At 63.9% G+C, this 24,595-nt stretch overlaps 5 protein-coding genes and 1 non-coding gene across 6 annotated transcripts; 3 read left to right on the plus strand and 3 right to left on the minus strand.

The window, feature by feature from the left end:
- Nucleotides 1–606: 606 nt before the first annotated feature.
- VTJ83DRAFT_6861 (uncharacterized protein) lies at nucleotides 607–8,346 on the minus strand (the record flags this gene model as incomplete). Its single annotated transcript, XM_071013619.1, has 3 exons — nucleotides 607–3,483; nucleotides 3,586–8,170; nucleotides 8,345–8,346. Coding segments are annotated over 3 exons (7,464 nt in total).
- Nucleotides 8,347–10,336: 1,990 nt separating this feature from the next.
- On the plus strand, nucleotides 10,337–11,476 carry VTJ83DRAFT_6862 (uncharacterized protein; the record flags this gene model as incomplete). Its single annotated transcript, XM_071013620.1, has 2 exons — nucleotides 10,337–10,543; nucleotides 10,628–11,476. The coding sequence occupies 2 exons, from the start codon at nucleotides 10,337–10,339 to the stop codon at nucleotides 11,474–11,476; spliced, it is 1,056 nt and encodes a 351-aa protein (XP_070864489.1).
- A 567-nt stretch (nucleotides 11,477–12,043) lies between these two features.
- Nucleotides 12,044–13,216, minus strand: VTJ83DRAFT_6863 (uncharacterized protein; the record flags this gene model as incomplete). Its single annotated transcript, XM_071013621.1, has 1 exon — nucleotides 12,044–13,216. The coding sequence occupies one exon, from the start codon at nucleotides 13,214–13,216 to the stop codon at nucleotides 12,044–12,046; it is 1,173 nt and encodes a 390-aa protein (XP_070864490.1).
- Nucleotides 13,217–13,923: 707 nt separating this feature from the next.
- VTJ83DRAFT_6864 (uncharacterized protein) lies at nucleotides 13,924–15,477 on the minus strand (the record flags this gene model as incomplete). Its single annotated transcript, XM_071013622.1, has 1 exon — nucleotides 13,924–15,477. One exon carries the CDS (start codon nucleotides 15,475–15,477, stop codon nucleotides 13,924–13,926), a length of 1,554 nt encoding a protein of 517 aa, XP_070864491.1.
- Nucleotides 15,478–18,617: 3,140 nt separating this feature from the next.
- On the plus strand, nucleotides 18,618–18,689 carry VTJ83DRAFT_t142. The gene has a single exon. It is a non-coding gene; the product is annotated as a tRNA-Gln (tRNA).
- A 3,036-nt stretch (nucleotides 18,690–21,725) lies between these two features.
- On the plus strand, nucleotides 21,726–22,336 carry VTJ83DRAFT_6865 (uncharacterized protein; the record flags this gene model as incomplete). The annotated part of the gene is made up of 2 exons (XM_071013623.1): nucleotides 21,726–21,733; nucleotides 21,814–22,336. The coding sequence occupies 2 exons, from the start codon at nucleotides 21,726–21,728 to the stop codon at nucleotides 22,334–22,336; spliced, it is 531 nt and encodes a 176-aa protein (XP_070864492.1).
- Between the last annotated feature and the right edge of the window lie 2,259 nt (nucleotides 22,337–24,595).

Here is a 24,595-nt window from a genome sequence, read left to right on the forward strand (position 1 = left end):
TTTTCTTTTTCTTTTTTCTCATGCCATCCATGGAAAAAAAAAAATAAAAAATAAAAAGGTCTATCCCATCCAATCCTGGTACCGGCGAGACCAAACGGAACCGTCTGCCCCGTAACTACTTTAGACAAAAACTCCCATCATCGCACAAAGACCAAGATGTACAACGACAATCAAGAAAAGGTCAAGTTTAGTTACAACCTCCCTCGTCCTACATACTGTGCGGTAATACACATCTTTGCGATCGCAGAAACTACAAATTCTGAAACATACCTCCTCATCCCCCCCCCCCCCCCCCCCCCTCCAGAAAAAGGAAAAAAAAAAAAAAAAAAAAAAAAAAAAAGAGTTCTTGCTTTCGCAGCCTCATCCATCCCATGCCCTGAGGTTCGTTGAATGATGGATCCCATCTTCTTTCATGCCATCATCATGATCATCGTCGTCGTTGTCATCCTCTTCAAACAACCACCACCACCACCACCCATGATGCTCATCAGATGAGATCAGAACAACCATTGCCGAATCCAACCCAATCAACCCCCTTCGGCCTCGAACCTCCCCTCCAGGAGCGGTCCGCATGCACCAACCGGCTTGCCTGGGGAGCGGCTGGCTCTAGTACCTCCCCCGATCGCCGGCGCCGCCCGGTCCCCCGCTCCCGCCAGGACCCAGGCGAGGCGAGCCGTACGGGCCTCCCGGGCCCGCCTCGGGTCCCGGCCGGAGCTGCCTGCCCAGGAGGCTGGCGCCGCTGCCGCCCGAAGGGTCCCTGAGGTCAGGCGGGCCGCGCATGTCGGAACGCATGTTCCTCATCTCGCGCATGTCCCTCATCTCGCGCGGGTCTCGCGGGTCCCGCATGGGCTGCGGAGGCATGGGTTCGTGCGCCATGTAGCCGCCCTGGTGATGCGGGTGGGGGTGCTGATGGGGATGCTGGTGCTGAGCGTGCGAGAGAGGATGAACCGAGTGCGAGTGCGAGTGCGAGTGCGAGTGCTGGTGCTGATGCTGGTGCTGATGCTGGTGAGGATGCGGCGGCGGAGGTGGCTGCTGCACAGGCTGGCCTTGTGGTGGACCCTGCTGCTGCTGCTGCTGCTGAGGCGGCGGCGGCGGCGGCCCGCGGGGATCGTAGCCGCCCGCGCTGACCGGGGTGTAGCTCCTGGGACCCTCTCTGCCTTGGGACATGGGCCCGCCGGGGTTTCCGTAGGACGGCGGGTACTGCGACGGCGGCTGACCGGGGGCTTGCTGCTGCGGCATCGGCTGCGGGGGTGGCTGCTCGCCGTGGTGCGGAGGCATGCTGCCGTACCGCCCGCTGATCGAGGTGCTGTGGTGATGACGGTGGTGGGGTTGATGCGGCGGCGTGTCGTAACCGCTCGGCTGGCCCGGCCCGGACGACGACCAGGCGTGATGCTGCTGCGACGGTGGCGGCGGCGGCGGCAGAGAGCTGCTGCTAACAGGCGGCATCGACACGCTGCCATGCTGGGCGCCCCATGCCGACTGCTTGGGCACGGCAGGCGACGGCTTGGCAGGAGTCGGTCCCCATCCGGATTGCGACGAAGACCGATGATGCGACGGCTCCCGGCGGTGATGAGGCGGTTCCGGATGGTGATGATGCGGCGGCGGCGGCGGCGGCTGGAGAACCGATTGCTGTTGCGGTGGTCCCTGTTGTTGCGGAGGCTGCTGTTGCTGCTGCTGCTGCTGCTGCTGCTGCTGCTGAACCCACGGCTCGCGAGCCGGCGGCGCTTCCCGCCGGCCTGATAATGATGACGACGGAGGAGGGTATTGCGAAATCTGTCCGTGCTGCGGCTGCTGGTAGGACGGATACGCCTGCTGCTGGCTCGGGTAGCCCACCTGGCTCGGCTGCTGCTGTCCCTGCTGCTGTCCCTGCTGCGGCTGCGGGTGGTGTTGTTGCTGTTGCTGTTGCTGCTGCTGCTGCATGTGCGACCCGTGCGGTGGGTAGTGTGCGTGTTGCGACTGAGGCGAGCTCGTGGCGCTGACGACGTGCTGGCTCCCATAGTGCCGGGAATAGTACTCGCGTTCCGGATCCACCGAGGTCGGCATGCCGGAGCTCGGCGCCCGCACGTGATGGGGTTGCGGCGACTGGGTCTGGTACGGCTTGAGAGGCGGGATCGCCGACGTCGAGGGCGGAGCCGGGCTGCGTCCGTACGGGTAACCTGGGTCGACCTCGCGACGGGTTGGCATCGTGGACGGCGGCGGTGGCGGCCGGGACATGGGCTGCGGCTGCGGCGTCGATCTTCCCGCCGCGACGGAGGAGACCTCGGCGACCCGCTTGGGCGCCGGAGGCTCGTCGTCGTTGAGCAGCGACATGATGTTGACCTTGCGCTCCGGGGCGCGCGGGGCCGTAGGCGGCTGCGACGGAGCTCGCGGCGGAGGCGGGGCCGAGGGCGCCGACGCGGGGGTCGGAGCGTAGGCATGATCCTGCATGGCTGGCTGCCGCTGCGAGCCGGGAACCGGACGGTCGTCTCTTGGCGCCATGTGGGACGGCTGGTTGGGGATCGGGTCGCTAAGCAAGCCCCGGATGGGCTGCGAGTGCACTGGCGACGCGTACGGCTGCGACGCCGACGCCGACGCCGAGGGGCGGGGAGGCTCTGGCTGTCGTCCTAGCGGACCAGGTTCCGGCCGTGCGTTCAAAACGCGCTGCTGGTGGTGCTGCTGCTGTTGCGGCGGCGGATACTGCGGTGGGTAGGCCTCGACGCGGTGGGGCGCCGGCGGTTCGGACTCTTGCTTCATGCGCAACGGCGGCGGGGCCCGGTCGACCGGCCGAGGAGACTCGCGCCGGGTAAGGTCCGGCCCCGTACGCGTCGGCCGCGTCTCGTTGCTCTTTGGCAGCAGGGAGAAACGCTGGCTGATCTCGGTGGCCCACGAGGCCGGATGCGGGGCTGGTTCGGGAGCGGGCTGGGCCGGGGCCGACGTCGGAACCGGCGGTTTCTGCGAGATGCGAAGAGGCTGCTGTTGCTGCTGAGGCGGCGGCGGCGGCGGCGGCGGAGGTTGCTGATGCTGCTGCTGCTGCTGCTGTTGTTGTTGTTGCTGCTGCTGCTGCTGCACCGGGGGTTCTGGCTCCCTCTCCTGATAGGGAGGGTACGAAGGCGCCGGAGGCCGCAGGGAGTGCATGCGCGGCGACAGGACCTGGGAGGCCGACGGGGGAACCAGCGGGGCGGCCATGGGCTGAGGCGGCTGAGCGAGCGAGCGGGAGACGGGCGCGGCCTGAGCGATGGGCACCTGGAATCGTGAGAAGCCCGACTGGCCCTGCGGCTCCACCTTGGTCAAGAGGCCCTCCTCGGACTCGGCGGCCGCCAGGGTCCGGTGCCCCGAGGACGACGAGGACGACGACATGTCGTATCGCTTCCGGGGACCCTGGGTGGGCGTCGGCGGCGCGGGACGCTTCTCGCCTCGCTGCGCCTTGGCGTCGGCCTCGTTGGCGATCTGTTCCCACTCGGGCTTGCCTCCTTCCTTGGTCTGCCGCATGTAGTAGTTCTTGACCTGTTGAAGGCGGGTTCGGTTAGCGTGGGGTGGGACGCGAGCTCGCTCCGGAGCGGATCCGCATCTCGCCAAGGGAGGGAGGGCGGGCGGGCGGGGCCTTACCATGGTCGGCGTCTTGGTCTTCATGTGGCTCGCAATCTTGGCCCAGTCTGTGCCGAAAGCGCGGAGGAGGCCCGGGAAGTCGGTGGTTTCGGGCACGCTCCAGTAGCTCGATGCCTGCTGCGGGGTGCGCGTGCGTTCCGGGCCGGTCGAGGCTTGCGGGATTTCGAAGGCGGGTCCCGAAGCGGGGGGCGGCGGTGGCTCGGGACGGAGCGACGGCGGCGCCATGACCTCCGAGATCGCCGATGGGGGCGGCGGTGGGGCCGGTCTATCGGGGCTTGCGATAGCGGCCTGATGGACGGGCACCAGGGGCGGGGGTTGCATGGCCCCGTGGGGGACCTCGAACGGGAGTGGCCTGCGGGCGGCCAGGTCGACCGGGGTCTGGGGCGTCGAGCTCCATTCCTGGGGCGGCGGTTGTTGGGCCTTGGAATTGGCCCGCGACCGGCCCGCCGTCGTCTTGGCGCCGGGAACCGCGAGAGCCGGCGTTCCGGGCGCCTGGGCAAGCTGCTTCGGCGCCTTGGCCGCCGCCTCCTTTTCCTTGTCGGCCTTGGTCTGGCCCCGCTTCCGCCCGCCTCGCTTGCCCTCCGTCTTCTCGGAGCCCGTGTCGTTTTTGTCGTGGCTTCCCCCTCCGCCCGCCGCCGCCGCCGCCGCCGCAGCAGCAGCAGCAGCAGCAGCAGCAGCACCGCCGCGTCTCCGAGACGTCGTGGGAGCAGGCGTGGTGCCGTCCGAATCGGCGGCCGGGGTGGCCTCGTTGGTGCTGTTGTTGTTGCTGTCCTTGCTCTCCTTGCTCTCCTTGCTGTTGCCCCAGACGGGGGCCGCGGCGCGGCGCGGAGGTCGGCGGCGCTCGCCGTTCTCTGCGGCGTCCTGGCCTTCGGCGCCCTCGGTCTCGTTCTCCGTGTTGCCGAGCTCCGAGACCAGGGCGCTGGATCGCTGCTTGCCGCGGCCCTTCTTGCGCCGTCTGGGCTGCCGCTTCAGCTTCTCCTTCAGGTTGAGCTCGCGCTTCATGGCGTAGTAGTAGAGGATGCAGGTCCCCGGGTCGCGGTCGCCCAGCTCCTTGGCGATCCTGCCCCATTGCTTGGGCGCCTCGAGGTAGGCCTTTTCGAACTTTTCGGCCTCCTCCGGGGTGAAGTTGATGTGGCGGGGCACGACCTGGTACGTGGCCACGAGCTTCTCGAGCGGCAGGAGGCCCGACGTGTCGTAGTACGACGCCCGGTCTTTTTCCTCCTGCGTCCAGTACATCTCGGGGATGACGGCCTCCTTCTCGGTGCGGTACTTTTCCTTTTGGGCGCGCTCCTCGCGCTCCTTCCTCTCCTGGTGCTCCCGGATCGACTCCTTGATGGCCGCCTCGAGGTCCAGCTCGGTGGAAAAGCCCGCCGCCCTTCGGCCGCGCTCGGGCTTGGAGGACTCGGAGCCGGCCGACTTGCCCGAGGTCCCCGAGATGCCCGCGTTGAAGTACTCGCGGCTCTTGACGGCCGCGGGATCATCCGACTTGGTGAAGCAGAGATAGGCCTCGTAGTCCTTGGCGTACCGCTCCCGCAGCTCCTGCTGCGCTCGGTGGACAGCCACGGCCTGGTCGCGCATGTGGTGGAGCAGGAACTCGCCGAACTCGGGGGCCTCCTTGGCCAGCGCGCGGACCCGCCGGCTCTTGTACCAAGGCTTGACGTTGTAGACCGGGAGGTCCTCGGTGGGCGGGGTGGCCGAGCACTCGCGCACCGCCTCGGCGCCGTCCGAGAGGCTCGCTTCGTCCTCGGTCCGGTCCTCGCTCTCGACGCCCGACGAGGCGCTGCTGGTCTTTTCGGCCTCCTGCTCCGACGGCTGGGGCGCATCGGCGGCGGTTTCTGCGGCCGCTTCGGCGGTCGGCGGGCGGGGGATCGACGGGGAACGGCGAGGGGGCAGGACGGCTTCTTTGTCGTCGGCGACGGGCGCCGTCGGGGGGGTTGCCTCCTCGGGCTTGGCTTCCTGCACGGGCGGCACCTCCGGAAGCCCCGAGCCGTCGACGTCCATTTCCTCGACCTTGGGCTGCGGCTCCGGCCGAGGCTTCTGCTGCTGCTCGGCCGCTGGCTTCTGCTCCGGCTTCTGCTCCGGCGTTTGCTCCGGCTCCGGCTGCGGCAGCGGCTCCGGCAGCGGCTCCTGCTCTGGTTCCGGCTCTGGTTCTCGCTGCGGCTGCGATTGCGGTTGCGGTTGCGGCAGGCGGGTCGAGCTGTCGTCGGTCTCTTCCGCAGCAGCAGGGACGGAAACGACGGAGGGCTCCTCGGCGGGGACGGCCTGCGCGGCTTCGGGCTCCACGGCCGGGGCGTCGGTCATTTCGGCGTCGGGGAGCGCTTCGGCGTCGCGGGGAGCTTCGGCGTCGCGGGGAGCTTCGGCGTTGCGGGGAGCTTCGGCGTCGGCCATCTCGACGTCGTCGGGCGCACGCACGGGCGGCGGGCGAGGGAAGGTGAAGCCGGGCGGAACGGGACCGGCCAGCCGCGCCAGCGAGGGGGCTTCGTCGAGGACGCTCGCGATGGCGCGGTGGAGGGCGACGGCGTACCGCCTGACGATGCGGATCGGCACCTTTTCGTGGGCGTCCTGCAGCTTCTTGAGCTCGGCTTCGTTCTTGGAGATCTGGTGCTCGAAGTAGACGTCCATGTCTTCTTCGTCCGAATCGGACGACTCGTCCGAAACAGGGGCCGAGGGTTCCCGGGGCGGCAGCTGGAGGCGGCACGACGGAACGGCAAGGCAGGCCGGCCGCGTCTCGACGGCGGGCGGCTCGACGGCGGACGGTTCGGCAGCCTCCTTCGCCTTCTCGGGAGCGATCGCCTCCTCGGGCTTGGCCGCGGCCGCGGGCGGCTCCGGGCGGCGGCTGTCATCCAGGTCCTTCTTGAACGGACGGTCGTGGGCGGTGCCGGACGCTGGGGCCTCGGCGCCGTGCGGGGCCGTGCGGGTCTCGCGATCGACCGACGTCCGGGCGGAGAGCGAACCGCGTTCGGACTTGATGGCGATCTCGTTGGCTCCGGTGGCGACGTACGAGGAAGGCCCGTGGCGATCGGCGGGCGAGGCGTGGGCGTCGGGTCTGGGTGCCGGGCTCCGAGGCCGCTTGTCCGGGTCCCGGGGGTGATCCGGATGCGCCGGGAAGCTGCCGGGCGGTCGGATGGGCTGCGGGGGGGGGGCCTGGGGCCGAGAAGCCTTGGGAGACTCTGGAGGCTTCTTGACGGCCCGCGACGGGTTGACCCACTGCATGCTCGACCGCTGCTGCTGCTGCTGCTGCTGCTGTTGTTGTTGCTGCTGCTGCTGTTGCTGCGCCCGGGGCCCCACCGGGATGTGAGGCCCGTCGGGCGGAACCGCCTTGTTGAAGGGGCCGGTGGGCGGAAGCCTGTCGGAGACGGGGACGGCGGCGGAGCTCGCCGCGACGGCCCTTTCCTCGGTGAGAGCGCGAGGGCCCGTGGGAGGGGGCTTCCCGGTCAGGGACGGAATGTCGGCGGGCGCCGGCTGGCGGCTGGGCACCGTGCCGAACGCAGGGGGCGAAGGGGCCAGGGGCGGCGGCGAGACGTCCTTGGCCGGGGGCTGCGGTTCATGCGACACGCGCTCCGGCTTGGGGCGAGCATGAGGAGGAGGAGGAGGCTCGCGGTCCCGGGACTCGCGGTCTGTCCTCGCCTCGCGATCGTCCCGCGGGTCCCTGACGGCCGCGTCGGGATACCGCGAATCCTTGCGATCGCGATCGTCGGGCTCTCGGCCCCACCGGCTTTCCTGCGACCGGCTGCGAGTAGGAGGAGGGGGGTACCGGTCGCGGTCGTCGTAGAAGCCGGCCCGGTCCCGACCGCCCGGTCGCGGATCCCACTCGGGCCGTCCGCGTCCGGCGCCGGGCCCGCCGGCGGGACCTCCCGCGCCAGGGCCTCCGACGCTTCCCCCTCGGGCGGGCCCGCGGCCGAAGCCTCCACGGTACGAGGACGGGGTGAAGGGCGGGTCCGAGCTAGACGATCCGGCCGAGAGAGGGCCGTCGCGAGATCCCCTGCCGGCCCGCTCCGGGTCGGTGCCGAGCGGGGCGTCCCTGGCGTCCCGGGTGTCGCGAAAGTCCCTGCCGGGCGGCGAACGCGGTCGTAGCGGCGGCGGGGAGGGCCTGCGGCTGCGGAAATCGGACCAGTCGCGCTGGTCGCGGAGCCGGTCTCGGTCGCGGTCGCGGTCGCGGTCGCGGTCGTGAGGGCGATCACGGTCGTGCGGGCGGTCGCGCTCGCGGCTCCTCTCGTCTCGGAAGCGTTCGCGGTAGTCGTCGCGATCGCGGCCGCCGTCGCGGCTCTCGTCTCGCCACGGACGGCCGCGGCTGACGCCACGGCCACGGCCGCCGGAGCCGCCAAAGAAGCCGCCGCCGCGGGGGCCGCTCGGCGGGTGGGCATCCATCAGGGCTTTGGGGGCTCGGGGGGGCTGGATGGCGGACATGGAATCACGAAAGCCATCGCGGCCCGAGGGAAAGCCGGACGGGGTGCCGCGGGGATCGGGAGGGGGTCGGCGGCGGTCGGGGTCGTTGTACTGGTTGCCACGATCGCCGTAGGGAGATCTGTCGCGCGGCGACCTCGACCGACGGTCGGGGTTGAAGCGGTCGCTGCCGTATCTCGACCTGCAGGCGCACGAGTCAGCTCCAACAGGACGGACCGTGCACGCGGAGGATGGTCAGAGGGAGGACGGATCCGTCGATCCGATTCCGACAAGAGACGAGCCGGCTCACGGACGGTCCCGACGTCGACGACGACGACGGGATCCAGGCGAGACGGAGAAGCGAGATGGAACGTACATGGCGGGATAGGCGCGTCGGGGCCTACAAAGCTACGGTCTGATGGATGAAACGCGCCGTGTTCACCAGGTCATGACGCGATGCGTGTTGCGGAACCGTCCGGGAAATGCAGGCTTGATGAGAAGAAGAAGAAGAACAAGGCGAGCGGGCGGCTTGGTACGATGGCAAGGGCCAAAACAGGGACTCTCTCAAGGCTTGGGGATCGCAGGCGTGCGACGGCGCCGAATCTCGGGGCGATGAAACGAACGACGAAGAAGAATTCGACAGAGCGTGCGAGAGATGGCGAGAGCTGAAGAGTAGCTGAAGAGTAGCTGGCGAGTAGCTGGCGAGATGGAATGGTAGCGGTAGCGTCGGGCTAGAGACCACCAAGACGGGGGGGGGGGGGGGGGGGTGGTGTTCGATTATGATGAACGGGTTGACCGGATCGAGTCGTGCGGCATGAGGGAAAGGCGGAACTCAATCAAGGTTGAGACGCCATGGACGTGAGGGGTGGGCCCGATTCAGGATGGATGGATGGATGGCGTTGCAGATTTCCAGGAGGCTGGTGGTGGTGGTGATGGTGATGGAGGGCGGCGGGCGTTTGGTGTTTTTGTTTTTTTGGGGAGGAAGACGACGGGATTCGAGATTGGTGACCTGGACCCGAAAGAGACGAAAGCGCAGAAGCGGCAGCCGCAGCAGCAGAAGCAGCAGCAGAAACCGAAGCAGAAGCAGCCGAAGCAGCAACAGCCGTGCACGGGACACGAGGGGAAAAGTGGGTCCTCTCTTCTGCCTTGTTACCGCTTTCCAAGGTTTGATGAAATGTGGATCCCTCCCTTCGTCAGCTGTCGTTGTGCACAAGTACATACACAGTACTGCATTACAGAGGACTGTACGCGGATGGAACTGGGAATCCCTCCGCAAAAGCGATTCCTGAACAGCTGTATCATTCTTCTCAAGTTTTGAAAAAGAGAGGGGGGGGGGGGGGGTTGAGCCGTGTTGTCAAAGGGGCCCCGAGGAGGTTTCTGTCAAGAACACCAAGCCACGGAAAACAAGGGCTTGGTACGGTGCAACTGTACCTACTGTGTACACAGTACACGAGGCGGGAGGGAGGGATACCCATCCTCCAAGTCGTCCGTCCCGTCATGTGGAGGGTCCGATTGGTAACTACCCGTTTCCTATTGTGTACTACGCAGTACTGCGTACATAGTATGTACACGGGCGGTAGGACGAGGGACGGGAGTCTTGGGTTGTGTAACACAGCACGGTACGAGATGCCCTGTACCAACTTACACAGTACACCCCGGTAACTACCGAGTGCCACAACAGGACACACACCACCTCAGACCGTCAAGAGCACTTGGCTCCTTACACAGTACACCCCACAGTACTTGCATGCACCAGTGATGGTTTTACGAGCCGGCCGTTGTTTTCTTTTCTTTTTTTTCTTTTTTCTCCAGGTGGGCTTCCCATCGCCGCCAATGGCTCGCCGCATCCCCACACCCATCTGCGGACAACGGGGGCCCCGGGGGCGCATCTAACGTTAGGCAGTATGGATCCCGCCTTGCTGCTCAGAGAGTGGGGGCGTGACACAAGGGGGTCCAGCGCCACGGGCCGCCATTGGCTGCCGTCACGCAAATTTCAAGGTTGGACGAGCCGGGGCTTCGGCCTTCAAAAAAAGCAGTGTTTCACGGTTGCGCAGCGGAGATCTCGGCCCGCGTCTGGAAAGCCAAGACGTTGAAAATTTCCACCTAGCGTTAGTTACGTACTGATATGTATGCGATGGTTGGTGGGGTGCTTCGTTTCGTACACTACACACACTGCCAGGCCTTACAACGATCAACTACACCACCATCACCACCACCACCAGGACAACTATAACGGCAACGACGACGACAAAATCGAGTGGGAACCCTCCACGAGGTTTATTTCCTGCTCTTGGGATACCCCCCCCCTTGTTCGACTTGGGCTCTGGTTGCGATTCCGTGTGACCTGCCCGCCGTGATCCCCTTCCTCATGGCCAACGCTCCCCCCAGCGCCGCCACCGAGGCGGTGCTCGTCAAGTCGGTCGACATGCCCGACGACGCTCAAAAGGTCGAGGAGCTCGACTTCAACAAGTTCAAGGGCCGCCCCATCACCGCCGACGACCTGCTCCAGGGCATGAAGCACATGGGCTTCCAAGCCTCGGCCATGTGCGAGGCCATCCGCATCATCAACGAAATGGTAGGCATGCATGCTTGACCGACCGGCCGAGCAATACGCTAAAAACCTCGGCTAACTCAACCCGCCCCCTTTCTCTTTCTTCAGCGAGCCTGGAGAGATCCCGAGTCCGGAGACGGCACCACCATCTTCCTCGGCTACACCTCCAACCTCATCTCGTCGGGCCTCCGCGGCGTGCTCCGCTACCTGGTCCAGCACCGCCACGTCTCGGCCATCGTCACCACCGCCGGCGGCGTCGAGGAGGACTTCATCAAGTGTCTCGGCGACACCTACATGTCGTCCTTCTCGGCCGACGGCGCCGACCTGCGCTCCAAGGGCCTCAACCGCATCGGCAACCTGGTCGTGCCCAACACCAACTACTGCGCCTTTGAGGACTGGGTCGTGCCCATCCTCGACCGCATGCTCGACGAGCAGGAGGCCAGCAGGGGCACCGACGACGAGATCCACTGGACCCCGTCCAAGATCATCCGCCGCCTCGGCAAGGAGATCAACGACGAGCGCTCCGTCTACTACTGGGCCTACAAGAACGACATTCCCGTCTTTTGCCCCGCCCTGACCGACGGCAGCCTCGGCGACATGCTCTACTTCCACACCTTCCGCGCCTCCCCGCGCCAGCTGCGCGTCGACATCGTCGAGGACATACGCCGCATCAACACCCTCGCCGTCCGCGCCAAGCGCGCCGGCATGATCATCCTCGGCGGCGGCCTCGTCAAGCACCACATCGCCAACGCCTGCCTCATGCGCAACGGCGCCGAGTCGGCCGTCTACATCAACACGGCCCAGGAGTTTGACGGCAGCGACGCCGGCGCCCGCCCGGACGAGGCCGTCTCCTGGGGCAAGATCAAGATCGGCGCCGACGCCGTCAAGGTCTACCTCGAGGCCACCGCCTGCTTCCCCTTCATCGTCGCCAATACCTTTGCCAAGGACCATCAATAGACGGCGCACCTCATCCAACCTTTTGCTGCGTGCTTGTCCGACCCGTGATGAAGGTGGTTCGGCCATGCCCGGCCCGGCCAGGCCGCCAGCGCAAGCCGGCGCAAGCCGGCGCAAGCCAGACCGGGTGCTTCGTAACAGGCCTTGATTGACCATGGGGCGACAAAGGGTTGTAAGCCGCTCGGGGCAGGGAACAGACCCGTCCCCGTCCCGGCAGCTCTGAGCCAGGCCCGCCCGCCCACGAAACCCCGTGCGTGTACGTCAAAGGGATCCTTTGAGAGACGCTACCAGGATCGTACGTAACTCTGCGCTGGTATATATATGTATATCTATATATACCTATATGTATGTATACACGCCATCAGCCTCAGAGGGTGAGAGGACCTATCCCAGGCCCACCCTCCTCCTCCTGCCGACATTCAACGCGAAAAGCACCAACCATGCAATCAAGCAACCGACCAACCAACCAACCAACGCAACGCCATGCCCGCAGTCCTCTGCCCCCTTAACTCTTGTTCTCCGCCGCCGCCGCCGCCGCCGCCGCCGTTTCCTCCTTCCTCCTCCTCGCTCCTAGCACCGCCCTGCCGACCACGCTGCCGTACCCCCTCCCAATCTCCTGGGAGATCCACTCCCCGACGTCCACCAGCGCGTCCAGGTCCACCCCGGTGTCCATCCCCAGCGTCTCCAAAAAGTACACGAGGTCCTCGGACGCCACGTTGCCCGTCGCCCCGGGGCTGTACGGGCACCCGCCGAGCCCGGCCACGCTGCAGTCAAAGGTTCGGATCCCGTGCTCGAGCGCCACGGCCGTGTTGACGAGCGCCTGCCCGTACGTGTCGTGGAAGTGCATGGCCAGGTCCTCGGCGCGCACCCCCGCGCTCGCCAGGCACCGGAGCAGCTCCTGCGTCCGCGGCGCCGTGCCCATGCCCGTCGTGTCCCCCAGCGCGATCTCGTCGGCCCCCGCCTCGAGCAGCGCCGTCGCGATGCGCGCCACCGCGTGCGGGTCCACGTCGTACCCCTCGAACGGGCAGCCCAGCACCACCGAGATGTAGGCGCGCACGCGCAGCGGCGGGGCGGCGGCAGAAGCAGCGCCGCCCCCGCCGGCTCCTTGGCCGCCTGGATCACCTCGCGGAAGCGGGCGAGGGACGTGTCAATGTCGCAGTTGAGGTTGGCGCGCGAAAAGGACTCGGTCGCGGCGGCGAAGACGGCGAGCTCGATGGCGGGCTTGGACGGGGTCGGCGGGAGCGGGTCCGGGGTGAAGGCGTCCGGGTGCCGCGCCAGGACCCGGACCGCCGCGTCGAGGCCCTTGAGGTTGGGCACGAGGAACGAGTAGGTCAGCGGCCCGGCCGGCGCCGACGCCGGCGCGCGCCCCAGGAGGTGGTCGAGGATCTCGGACGACCCCGCCATCTGGGGCACCCACTTGGGCGAGACGAAGGCGCCGGCCTCGACCGTCGTCATGCCCGCCCTGGCCAGGCGGTCGATCAGGTCGAGCTTGACGGGCAGCGGGACGGCCGTCTTTTCGTTCTGCAGGCCGTCGCGGGGGCCGACCTCGACGAGCTTGACGCGGTAGTCGGACGCGCGACGGGGATGGGGGGCTGACGACGACGACGATGACGACGATGATGATGACGACGATGACGAAGCCGCTGTCGCAAAGGCCCTCCTTCTCGTCGTCGTCGTCGTCGCGGCGCGCACGCAGGGCCTGCTCGCCAGCAGCCGACGGGAAAGCAGCGCGTGCCTCGCCATAGTGGGGGGGGGGGGGGAGGGGTGTGCGTGCGCCTGTGCGTGTGCGTGTGTGTGTGTATGCGCGTGCGTGTGTGTATGCGTGTGTATGTGTGTGTGTGTGTATGCGATAGGCGTCAATCTATGACATAAAACCAAAGGGAAAAAGATCCCAAGAAGCTCGGGAGCCGGAGAGACCCAAGAACCAGAAGACGCAGAAGATGGAGTGACGTCGCATACCGTCGGCCTTCGCTTTGCCCGGCCCGGCCCAGCCCCTCGCACGTGACTGCCAAGAACGGACCGAGGGTCTTGGCGAACCTCCCCTGCCCGACCTGCTTCCCAGGGTTAGGGTTGAGCTCCCATGGGCCGCGAGTAGCATCAGGGGACGCACGTAAACGAGGGACATGGTTATCACCCAGGGCAACGTGACCACAGCGGTCATCCGTTACATACATAGGGGGACGTCGAGCAGGCAGGCTGCTTGCTGGCCAGGTTCGGCGCGTCGCCCGGACTTGACCTCGGCAGCGGAGGCCGAGGCGGAGAGCCTCCCGGCTGCGTCTTTCAAAGGATGGGTTATGCGTGCGTCTAGCACCCTGCGTCATCATGCTCTCGCTGGAGGTAGAGACGTTGGTTAGGATCGATCCAATATTATGTATTCATGGTTGGTACAGAAGGATATACAATTCTACATCTTGGCCGCTTGTCGACCAAGCGCGGTCGCCGTACGAGGCTCAGTGCCGCTTGCGCCGTCGGGCGTGGCAGCTGCCCGTCCGCGAGGCGGTGCTCTGGGGAGGCGGCGAGGATGCCGCAGCGGCGGAGCTCTCCGCCGTCGAGCTCGACGACGCGACGCCCGAGGACGGAGCCTCCACCGCGCAGTAGGGGATAAACTCTTGGACGGCGTTGAGCACGCTCGCCAGGTCCCTCGCCAAGCCGAGCTCGTGGGAATCCCCGAGGCTCGCGCACACCGCCTGCAGCGTCGAGACCGCCGAGGCGATGCCCTCGTCCTCGATCGACGCGGCCTCGTACGAAGCCAGCTCGTTGCAGGCATCGTCCGTCGCGATCGCCGAGGCCGAGCCGGCGGGGAAGGCGGCCACGAGCTCGGCGCACGGGTTGTAGGCGCCGTCCCGGCGGGCGAGGGCGCCGGGGGAGACGGAGCGCTTCGAAGGCGGCGGTGACGGGCAGCTGAGCTCGGCCAGGCCGTCGGCGAGCGCGTCGGCCACGAAGAGCCCGGCCCCGGCGTTGGTGAGGAGGTTGCACGCCGCCACGTAGGCGAGGGGCAGGGCGACGGCCAGCGACGCCTCGGCCGGGGCCCCGGCCACGAGGGCCGCCCCGAGGAGCAGGGCGTGCAGGCTGGCGACGACGGCCGAGGCCGCGCTGAACTCGGTCCCGAGGACGCCCGAGGACGGGTTCGCTACGGCGCTCGCGACGGCGTCGATGCTCTGGAGCAGCGTCAGGGCGAGCGAGCGGACGTCGGTGATGGCGCACATCGAGCCGGCCCAGGTCACCAGCAGGCCCATGGACGACGTCACGGTGGAAGCCGCCTGGGCGGTCTTGCAGAGCAGCGAGGGAGCGGTGCTCTGCGGGGGGGCGGGTGACTCCGTCGAGACGGAGACCTCGGTCGTCGACGACGATTCCGTGGCAAGGGAGGACGACGATGTGCTGGTGGAGGAGGACGATGCCCCGCTGGTGGCCGACGCGGTGGTGGCGGGTGCCGAGTCGGTTGCGGAGCCGGTCGCCGAGCCGGACGGTGCGACGACGGTGGTCTCGAGGCCGACGACGCTGCCCTGCTGGCAGGCGAACGCCCCGTCAACCAGCACGATCCGCTCGTCCGGCTCCGTGCACCCAGCGCACATCCCCGAAGCGACCCCGCTCCACCCGGCACAGTCCGGAGCGACGGCGAGGAAGCCCGGGGGACAGTCGCAGCACCTGGCGGCGTAGGCCGGGTGCACCCAGGGGCAGCCCGTTTCGGTGCAGAAGCCGATGCCCGCGTCGATGGTCGACGTCGCGTCGTAGACGGGGGACATGACCTGGTGGGGAGCGCAGCGCAGAGGGGCGAGGGCATCCTCGCAGGGCTGTGCCTTGTATTTGCACAGGCTCCACGCGTTGAAAGGGGTGCTCCCGTCGAGGCACCCCCCGGTGCAGCTGCAGAACGTCGTCTTTCCCCGGACCCATTCCGTGGTGGTGCAAGGCCCCGTCGGATAGTCGAACACGAGAACCGCGGCCGAGCGCCCGGCAAGGAGGCAGAGAAGGGCGGCGAGTCCCCGTCGCGGCGGTAGCCTGGCCATGCTTCGGGAGATTGGAAGCCCCAAAGACGCAAAACAAACGACGGCTTGGGTCTAACAAGATCGGGACTCGGCGAGCACCGGTAGATTCCACGGGCATCTAGCAGAGTGTATAATAGTATTCCATGCACTACGTAGAAAGGGTGGGTATGAAGATATACCCTTTCCTGAATGCTCTGTTTGTTCGCTCGTGCCTGGCGCCCGGCTGGCTGCTCTCGTTGAGAATCCCTGGGGGCCTCTACGCTAGCGTTCGATAGTGTCAACAGATGCCGCTGCAGGGGCTGCGAGCTGAGATGAACCGCATCCCATTGGCATTGGGATCCCGTTTGTAGGAACTCGGCGAATCTAACAGGCTAGCCCGCTTGGACGTGAAGGGGGGCGGGATGTGACCTTGGCACGATCCTCCTCACAGCTGAGCTGAGCTCATCCGCTGTTAGTGTAAGGCTGTGCGATACGCGGAACAAGGACCCCTTGAGGGTGTCATCTGCAACCACCTCCCCGGCTCCCACTCCGCCTGAGCGCTCGGGCTGACTTAGTGATCGATCTGCACAACGGAGCGGCGAAAGTGCCTTTGACCCCCTGCCCATCACTGCGGATATATTGCCCTTCCCCTTGCTCGCCCTGGTCGTCTTGAGTAGCAGCGACCTCGAGCGGGCGGCCGAAGACACGCTGGAGGCAATCTTTCAAGACAGCCAGAACGCTCTGCGAAGGCACCACGGCTCAGCGACAGTACACGGGCGGTAGGCTTCGCCCGTTGGGAGGTTACGCGGAGCCAGGCTGGGCGTGAAACAGCCGGCTCCCGAGCCAAGCGCCCGCCACCAGGGCCCGGTATACAAGACATCACCGGTCCTAGCTCGCGTGTTCTGCAGCACAAGACGAGAAGATGACCCAGTCTCACCATGGCTTAGGTTAGGGTCATCGATAGGCACCACGGTTGGTGGGCTGACCGGGGCGCTAGTGAAAGAGAACACAAGCCCGGGGGAAGGGGAAAGAGAAGTGCGTCGCCAACTCATACAAGTCACCATCGACCGTCCCCAGACGATACAGGTCTAGTTGGACCCAAGAACGTTTTCAGCAACCACCGTGGCGTTTAATGCTCAAGCCAGCCACAGAGGAAGGATCCAAGCCCAACCTTTTGAGGACAGGACCGGCGACGCTGCCCTCGGGGTCGACACCCCAAGCTTTCTTGCCGCGCGCTGCGCTTGCACGCTCTTAGCCTCGCGTTGTCGCCGCGGGGATCCGGGAGGCTTGGGTCGTTGTATGATTTGCCCCGACAATAGCGTTCAAGAGGCCTGCCAGTGCCTTGGACTGACGGCACCAATGGACTTCAAAGCAGCGTTGGGTAGCATAGGTGCGGCGCACGAACCTGTTAATGGCAGCGCATACGCACATCCCAGCCTGGTACGGCAGTTGGGTGCTTAACAGTATAGTACACATGCTTGGACGAAGCCTTGCAATGTCGGCTATTTTTCTGTCTTACCTACGGCGCCTAGCCATGGTTCATGGCCGCTGCTACCAACTCTCCGCCACACGCCCGTCTCCCTGGCCCATGGGCTCGCACGAGCACCCCGACAACGCGCGATCCTATCAGGAGCGTCTGCTACCATCTTCCTCCGTGGATGCCCCCGTTTTGAAAAGCGCCACCTCTCACCATAGATGGATCTCGTGGTGAAGCCTTCCATGGCGCCCCATAATTTGTCTTTGCTGTTCAGCCTTCTCCTCATGGGTGGTGCTGTACTCGTACAGCGGCTACGACAAGCTGGGTTTTGTGAGACAGGCGCCTATCTAACGCCCTTACCATTCTATTCTCGTCGCTGGCGAGCCTGTCGCTCAGCTCGCTTCTTGGGCTGCTGGAACCTGCCCCTTCGCTGGCTCCTTCTGGCGAGGTAGGCTCGCTCACAGAAGCACGTCGTGCGGGTCTGCCCCAGAGGATCTGCCGTTGGACATGCCCGAGTATCTGCACGTCTTGCTCGCCATGATCAAGATGAGGCCGGGACGAAACTAGGTCGGGGCTATGCATGGGAAACACGCCCTTGATGAGGCGCCCGGCCCGGCCTGTCTCAGAACGCGTGAAAGACGCCTCCGTTGTCCGGTATTCACATGGAATGCGGGCTGACCAAGGCAGCCACGATGATCCTATAGATTCGTACGAGGGAAGTTCTTTCACTACCCATTGGCCGGGAGACGTTCGGTACTTTGTACGAGTGCAATACGCGCATCACCGCAGGCCCTGACAGCGCCGCTAACGATGGGCCAGGGGAGGTCATGATGAAACAGCACGATGCCTCGGACAAAGCCGCTGCACGTCCTCAGCAACCTGCTCCGCCCGCCAGACCTCAACACGGCCAGCGAGGGGGTCCCCGTCGAGCTGAAGCTGACCGCGGCCCATCTGGTCGCCCGGTCGCCCGTCCTTGCCATATTAATCGGTGCCCATGAGATGCTGCCGCGGGTGGTACGCGACAAGGGCGCGGCGGAGGAGGCCGTCATCGTCACGACCCTGCAGGTAGCGTGACAACGCTCCATCGCCGTCTTTGCCGGCATGCTGGCGGTCCAGCTACTAGCAATAGCAGCCACTCCGGGGGTGTCATAAAGAAGGCGAATTACATCCGAGGAACACGGCGGGAATGCCATCTTCCTGGCCGTCTGGCCGTGGGGATTTATCCACCTGCCTCCATCGCCGGTGGATGACGCGGCCGCCACTCTCCCTTAGCATCCTCAGCACGAACAACTTGCATCTGGAAAGAAGCAATCTTGCCGAGAAGTGCACTTGACTCGGTGGGGGGGGGGGGGGGGGCACGGCTGGCTGCGTTATCGGGCCCTCAGGCCGTTTCCATGACCTGTGCGTTCCTCGGGACACCCCTGAGATGCATGCTACAGACGGATGGGGTCGCGTGCTTCAAGGCGCATGCCGTCGCGTTTGTCGATCGAGACTGGGTTGCAGGAACGTGAGTCGTAAGGGTGAGTGGCAAACTCCGAGGGCTGGATTCTGATGAAGGGGGGGGTGAGTGGCAAAGTGGACGGCTAGCGTTTGATGGAGCCTGGGTGCTGGCTTGGAGAGGAGACGATGAGCGGCCAAAAAAACCGGAGCAGAACGGGGCGCTAATGAACTGCAAAAGCGGATCAAGAACACAACAATAAGCGACGGTTCTATAGTGTAGCGGTTATCACTCCGGATTCTGATTCCGGCAACCCCGGTTCGATTCCGGGTAGGACCTTCAATTTTGGCTCCTCTTTCCATTTTCGATATTTTTTTTGTTGCGTGCATCTCGGTCACTTCGTGCTCCGTTCTGTCTTGCAATGAAATGGTGGTCATTCTGTCGTCGGCTGCATCTTGTCGGCGCGTCGTTGGGCTGCAGAGTCCAACCAAGCTGCATTTCCAGCCCTGCCCTGCAGGGTCCACACGGGCTCCACCATGGTTCGTGTAACGCCAGCTACCTTGGGTACACAGTAGTTACATATCGTAGTAGCTCGTGTGCTCGGAATTTTAACGGAAACTAACGTTATTCCACAACGGACAAAGAAACTCGTGGAGACGGCATCCTCAGGTGGGGCGTGCCGGGGTGGACAAGGGGGGTGTGGGGGGAAGGGCTTGGCCTTGTTCCCAATCCTTCGGAGCCGGTGCCGGGAGCCAAAACCAGGAATCCACCTCCAGGAACGTTTCCTCGAACCTGCGCCGTCATTCGCTCTTCTGTCATAAAAATTCTCCCCCTCACCATCTGATCCCCATTCTTCCGTCCGCGTCTTGTTGCAGCAAGAGACGTGACGGGGTGGGTGGGGCTGAATGCGGCCAGAGGCAGGGGGTCAGGAGGCGCCATCTCAATCGACCTATTAGTATAGTACACAGTAGTACTGTGTACAACGGCGTATGTAAAGCCCCGTGACGATCGCGTGGCTACCGAGCCTGCGTGCAATTGGTTTGCGCTACAAGGTGGAAAGGGCCCCCAAGAACGCCGCGGTACAACCCAGCGATGTAGAGGCGAAGTCCAGGGCAGACTCTGGGGTGACCAGGATTCTCAAGGCTTCCACCAAAGGAGCAACATGTCCGAGTGCACCACAAAGTAGGTAGTACCCTTGTTCCCGGTTCCTGGGACCAAGCACAACAGGCATAGTAGAAACCAGGGCTGGGCCGATCTCTGGGGTTCCACGCGATTCAATTAAGCTCCATGTCTGCCTTCGGCCCGCACCCAGGCGAAATGCTTCTTTGCGATGAAACCCCACGCACAGTGTGAACATGCCCAAGGGGTACGCTGCGGTGTGTGTTTGTGTATGTGTGTGTGTGTGTGTGTATGTGTGTGTGTGTGTGTATGTGTGTGTGTGTGTGTATGTGTGTGTGTGTGTGTGTAACAGCGCTGTCAGCCTTGCCCATCGAAACTACGGTTTTTTCACCTCACTGGGTACGTTCCCTCCGTGGGACACAGAATGCATCTCTCGAGAAGGTCCATGCTGGGGGGTTGCCTCGTTGCATCCTACACAGCACACAGAATCGCTGATGGGTAGTTAACTATCCCCTCCGCCACGCGGCCGTCTCAGAACGCACCCCTGTCGGGATGGCAAGGAGGCGGACGGCTGCATCACGGTGAGGCAGAGGGTGAGCCTCGAGACGGCTGTCACGAATTCGCCAAAAATGGTAAAAGTCCTTGGGAAAAGGTGTGGTAGGAACAGTCTTAGCATGCAGTCCTTGGAGAGGAGCCGAGGAGGGCACCTATCAGGAGGACCCCGCCCCCCTACAAACGTCGGGATTACTGCGAACAAGTGGACAGGGACCGCCAGAACTTCTAGAAGCCATTCCGCTGGCAGGGGACATGCATCGGTCACCCCGAACAGTCGTGCTCTTGGCTTGCGGGGTGCATTTTGTCGCTTTCCCATCCTTTCGAACGCGTCATGTTGCCGGAGATGCCACTACACTGTTGCAGCATCCGACGCATTTGTGCCCGCTAGAAGCCCAAAAGGACTCTTGTTTGGGCATCATGCCCCTCATCGCGCAGCCCCGAGCGGCGAATGATCAAGGTCGAGGGTGTGACGGACAGGAGAAACAGGCTCTTCCGATTGGGGATCGCCAAGAGCTACGCTCACCAGGCCGCGAATCGTAATATTTCAACGCCTGGAGGGTCGAGATAGAGACAGAGACGAATGCAAAACTGCCGTGCAAGGCCGTTGTATTTTTTTTTTTCTTTTGCTTTTTCTTTTCGTATTCGGGTTCCCAGTTGGGTTCCGGCATCTAGCCACAGAGGCGCAATGAACCAGCGGAGGGGGGGAGGGAGACGTGCAGCCTTGTTGTGCGAACTGGAGGCGGGGAGGGGGCGGCCACGTTTCGCGGCCACACCTTGGGTGAAGCAGCATGCCAGTTAACCTACAAAGTTCCCGCAGATGTGTGGGAGCTCTCTTGGGCTGGTACGTCCTGCGTCCCGTCACCGGTGTCGGCTCACGGTGTTTGAGCTGGCGACGGTTTTGCTCCTCCAACATGAACCTTGGGGCTTTCTCCCGTGCTCTCTCTTCCCTGCCCGGAGCACCATGAGCCATCGGGCAGGAGGATTGTCGGCAGATGTCGATGTAGTCACGCGCACGTCATGTACGACCATGCGCAGCCCAACATTATCTAGATCTCTGGTCCGTCCTTGGAGCTCCACGTCGCGCCAACGAAACGGCTCGTCGCCGTTGTATGGGCCTCTAATTTGCTCATCACGTTGCCGCGGCGAACGCGCAAGTGCTTTCCACTGGCCTGGCCAGGAAAGCGGGCCGCATTCGAGACCGCATGGCTTCCGGGCTCCTTCATGTAGCGTCCCAGCCCTTGTCCCTCGCCCACACACGCAGCCTTCCCCCCCCCCCCTTCTTCCCACCATTCCTCCTCCATCCGAGAAGCCTCTCGGCTCTGCTCCCGTCCTGGGAGCCAGGGTGTGCTGGCAACCCATGCCCCCGGCTCTGGTTTTGTGGGAGGTGAGAGATCCGACTTCCGCGAGAGGAGAATCCCCAGACATCTTAAAACACCGCCCCCCCTATCGCTGGCACCTTTGTCGTTTTCTCCCTTCTTTCTTCTTTTTTTTTTCCATCCGAAATTCACGTTCGTTTTCCCTCGGTGCCCAGGCACGTCCTCTCTTTTTGTTCGATTTGTTAAGCACGAACTCACACTCATTGCTCTCGCCAAACCTCCCACCTGGATCGCCTATCGCCATCCAGCTTCGCTCATTGAACTGTGCCCAATATTCGTCTTTCTTTTAGATTCTTGAAGCAGAATTGCCTGCCAACGAGTCGAAATGTCAAGGTTGAATCATCTGTCCTCCCTGCAGCCTCTTGCCCACCCACGCGAGGCTAGTCCGATGCTGATGAATTGCCGGCTCCTAGCTCCGACGGTTATATCTCCGACACCGACGACTATTCCGCTGGGCAGCAAACGCCTAGCAGCTCGGATGGTTCGGCCGCCGATACCAACAACCGTTTGTTTACGGGCCAAAACCCGCCTAGCGGTTCCTATATTTCTCCCGTCGGTACCGACGACGGCTCTTCCACAGGCCAGGAAAGCTTTTGGAGTTCCTACCTTGTGGACGCCGGCACCGATGATGACGTTTCCGTTAGCTCTGCTAGCTCCACTAGCTCCGCTAGCTCCGCTAACAGCGATCCGGCCGGCCATCAACCGCTGGAGATGCCCGATCCGGCCGGCCATCAACCGCCGGAGATGCTCAATCCGCTGCTTATAGGCCTGGACGGGCCCGCTACCGGGTCCCCTACCGACTACCCGCAGACTATCGACCTGTCTGAGAACGTCAACCGCGAAAATCATGATCATGCTGTCGCATACCGCTCGCGCCGCGCACAGAGATTCATCGACAACTTCAACGCTGAGTACGGCAGTGGCAACAACGCCTGACGATCACACCATTACAAAGACTCTTAACCACCCTACATAAACGGCTTGACGGTATCGCTTCGACCTCGGCCATGTAATTCTCGGCCCTGGCTCGCGAGCACAACATTCCTCACATCATTCCACTTCGGACGCTTGCACGACGGGTGTTTTGCTTCATGGATCTTTGCTTTTTGGACTGGCCCGCCCACATAAACACATCCTTTCCCAGGACCTACTACTAGAGGGAGGGAGGTTGTATGCGGAGACAAGCATGGGCAGCCTAGCTCCTTTTTTCTTTTTTGGGGGGAGGGGTGGTTTTTCATGGATCTTCGCTTCTTGAATTAGGCGGCCTATACACCACATATAGTTCTTTCCCGGGACCTAGAGGGAGGGGCGCTGTATGCGAAGACAAACATGGCTGTCCCGGTTCCTATTTTCTTTTTTTTTTTTTTGGGAGGTTTGGTTGGGGGTTTCGTTTGAAGGGGGTGGTGCTGTGTTGTTTGGTATTTTTGGGTTGTTATGCGTGCTTCGTCATTTGCTCGCGAAGCCCCGTAATAGCTCCTGCACGCAATAACAGCACGTTTCCACCTCTAACCGTTGACACCGTGACCCAGGCATTTCGATGGGCCCTGCTCCAATTGGCTTTTCCGTTGCTGCGCCTCTGTGGCAAGACTCCCTGGATAGTGTTATCTACCCGAGCCTACCCTAAGGCCTGGGTCCCTGGGGTGATGCCAGGGGGCCTGATCGTCCCAAGAACGCTCTCGATCTTGAACCTGCGTCAACCCCTCCAACCCATCGATGCTTTACGCCAGGTACCTTGATGCTTGCGGTCCCCCAGTCCGGATCTCTCCGTGCCACGCCCGGCCAGGGCCCTGGTGTCCGATGGTGCAGAGCGGATCCTGACCCCGGACCGCATCTCCGGGGCGAATCAGCGAATCAGGGACAAGGGCACCCGTACGTCTCTTCTTTTTTGGCAGCATTCCATGGTGTTCCGATATGACTTTTGCCATCGGATACCCGATTTTCAAGCGACAGTCAGGTCGTCTCCCCGTCCCCCGTGATGAGCCCACGCTTCCCGGCCTCCCGGGCACGGTGTGCTTGTGGGGCCGCTCCCCCGGCTTGGCGCAGAGCCGCACGGCCCCGCTGCTTTCGACGACCGGGACGGGACGCCTCTCGGGGTGGGGACCTCCGTTATAGAAACTTGCACCAAGTTGGTCCTGAAGAGGTAGGCCGAAAAGCATGAATGAAAGGGCCCGGGTCTTGCTTCGGGTAGGTAGGGCGTCCCGAGGGATGGGCGTTCTGGTAGATAAGGCGATCAAAAGATTCGCTACCAACAATGACGGCACTCGATGATGACGTTGTGAGAGACAGATTTTCAGAGCCCAGACCCGGAGTGACGCTCACCATCTACAGTAGACCACATGGGGAACGTGCAATAGCCACAAACCGAACGCCGCCACCTTTTGTGATGAGGACTGGTAACAGGCCAAGCACTGAGGCTTGGGTGCCCGGGGATGCGAACCGGCGACAGTTCAGGACGGACGGGGTGTGGTGAATCTTGCGAGGCACTCGGCGGCCGGGACTTGGACGCCGGCTCTCGTCCATCGGACTCGCAAAGACCTGTGACAGCACCGACCCGCAGGGGCTACGCTCATCGCCAGCATGGCCAGACGAGAAGGCGAGATCCTGGATGCTTGCGCTTTTTGTCGCGGGGATTAGCACCATAGAGGAACGAGAGCCAGAGCCAGGGCCGCCCGATACGATCGCCAAAGGGTGGGTTGCTGCATGCCAGGGGGCAGGGGCCGAGGGTGGTCACGTGAACAACCGTCGTCGGCTGTACAGAAAAAAAAAAAGGACCGGGAACGAAGGAGAGCACTCGTCGGCCCGCCCCTCCCCCCCCCCCCCCCCCCCCTCTCCGCCGACCTTTGAGCCGCCAAGGAAGACGCTTGATTCCCACACTGTATGCGCTGCAAAACTGTGCTGTGTTGACTCATAACGACCACGTCAAGCCGTCGGGATCAGGCTCGGTTCCGGAAACTTCCACAAGCTATCGTGTCGCAAAGGCTTGCAGCGGCCACACCGAACAGCATTTGCTCACGGCCGGCTGCGTGCTTTGACATGAGACATGTCGGTTCCGGATCGTGCAGCCGGGAATCTCCTTAAACACGTCGACGGCAAGGATCTGCGAGCGACGTCAATCCAAGAACGGCAAGGGCTGCGGAACACTCCCCATGGTTGACATGGGGTTGATGAAGCATCTTGCAGGGGGTTCGGTGTGGT

Source organism: Remersonia thermophila, chromosome 6, assembly GCF_042764415.1.
Source record: "Remersonia thermophila strain ATCC 22073 chromosome 6, whole genome shotgun sequence".
Lineage (NCBI taxonomy): Eukaryota > Fungi > Ascomycota > Sordariomycetes > Sordariales > Chaetomiaceae > Remersonia > Remersonia thermophila.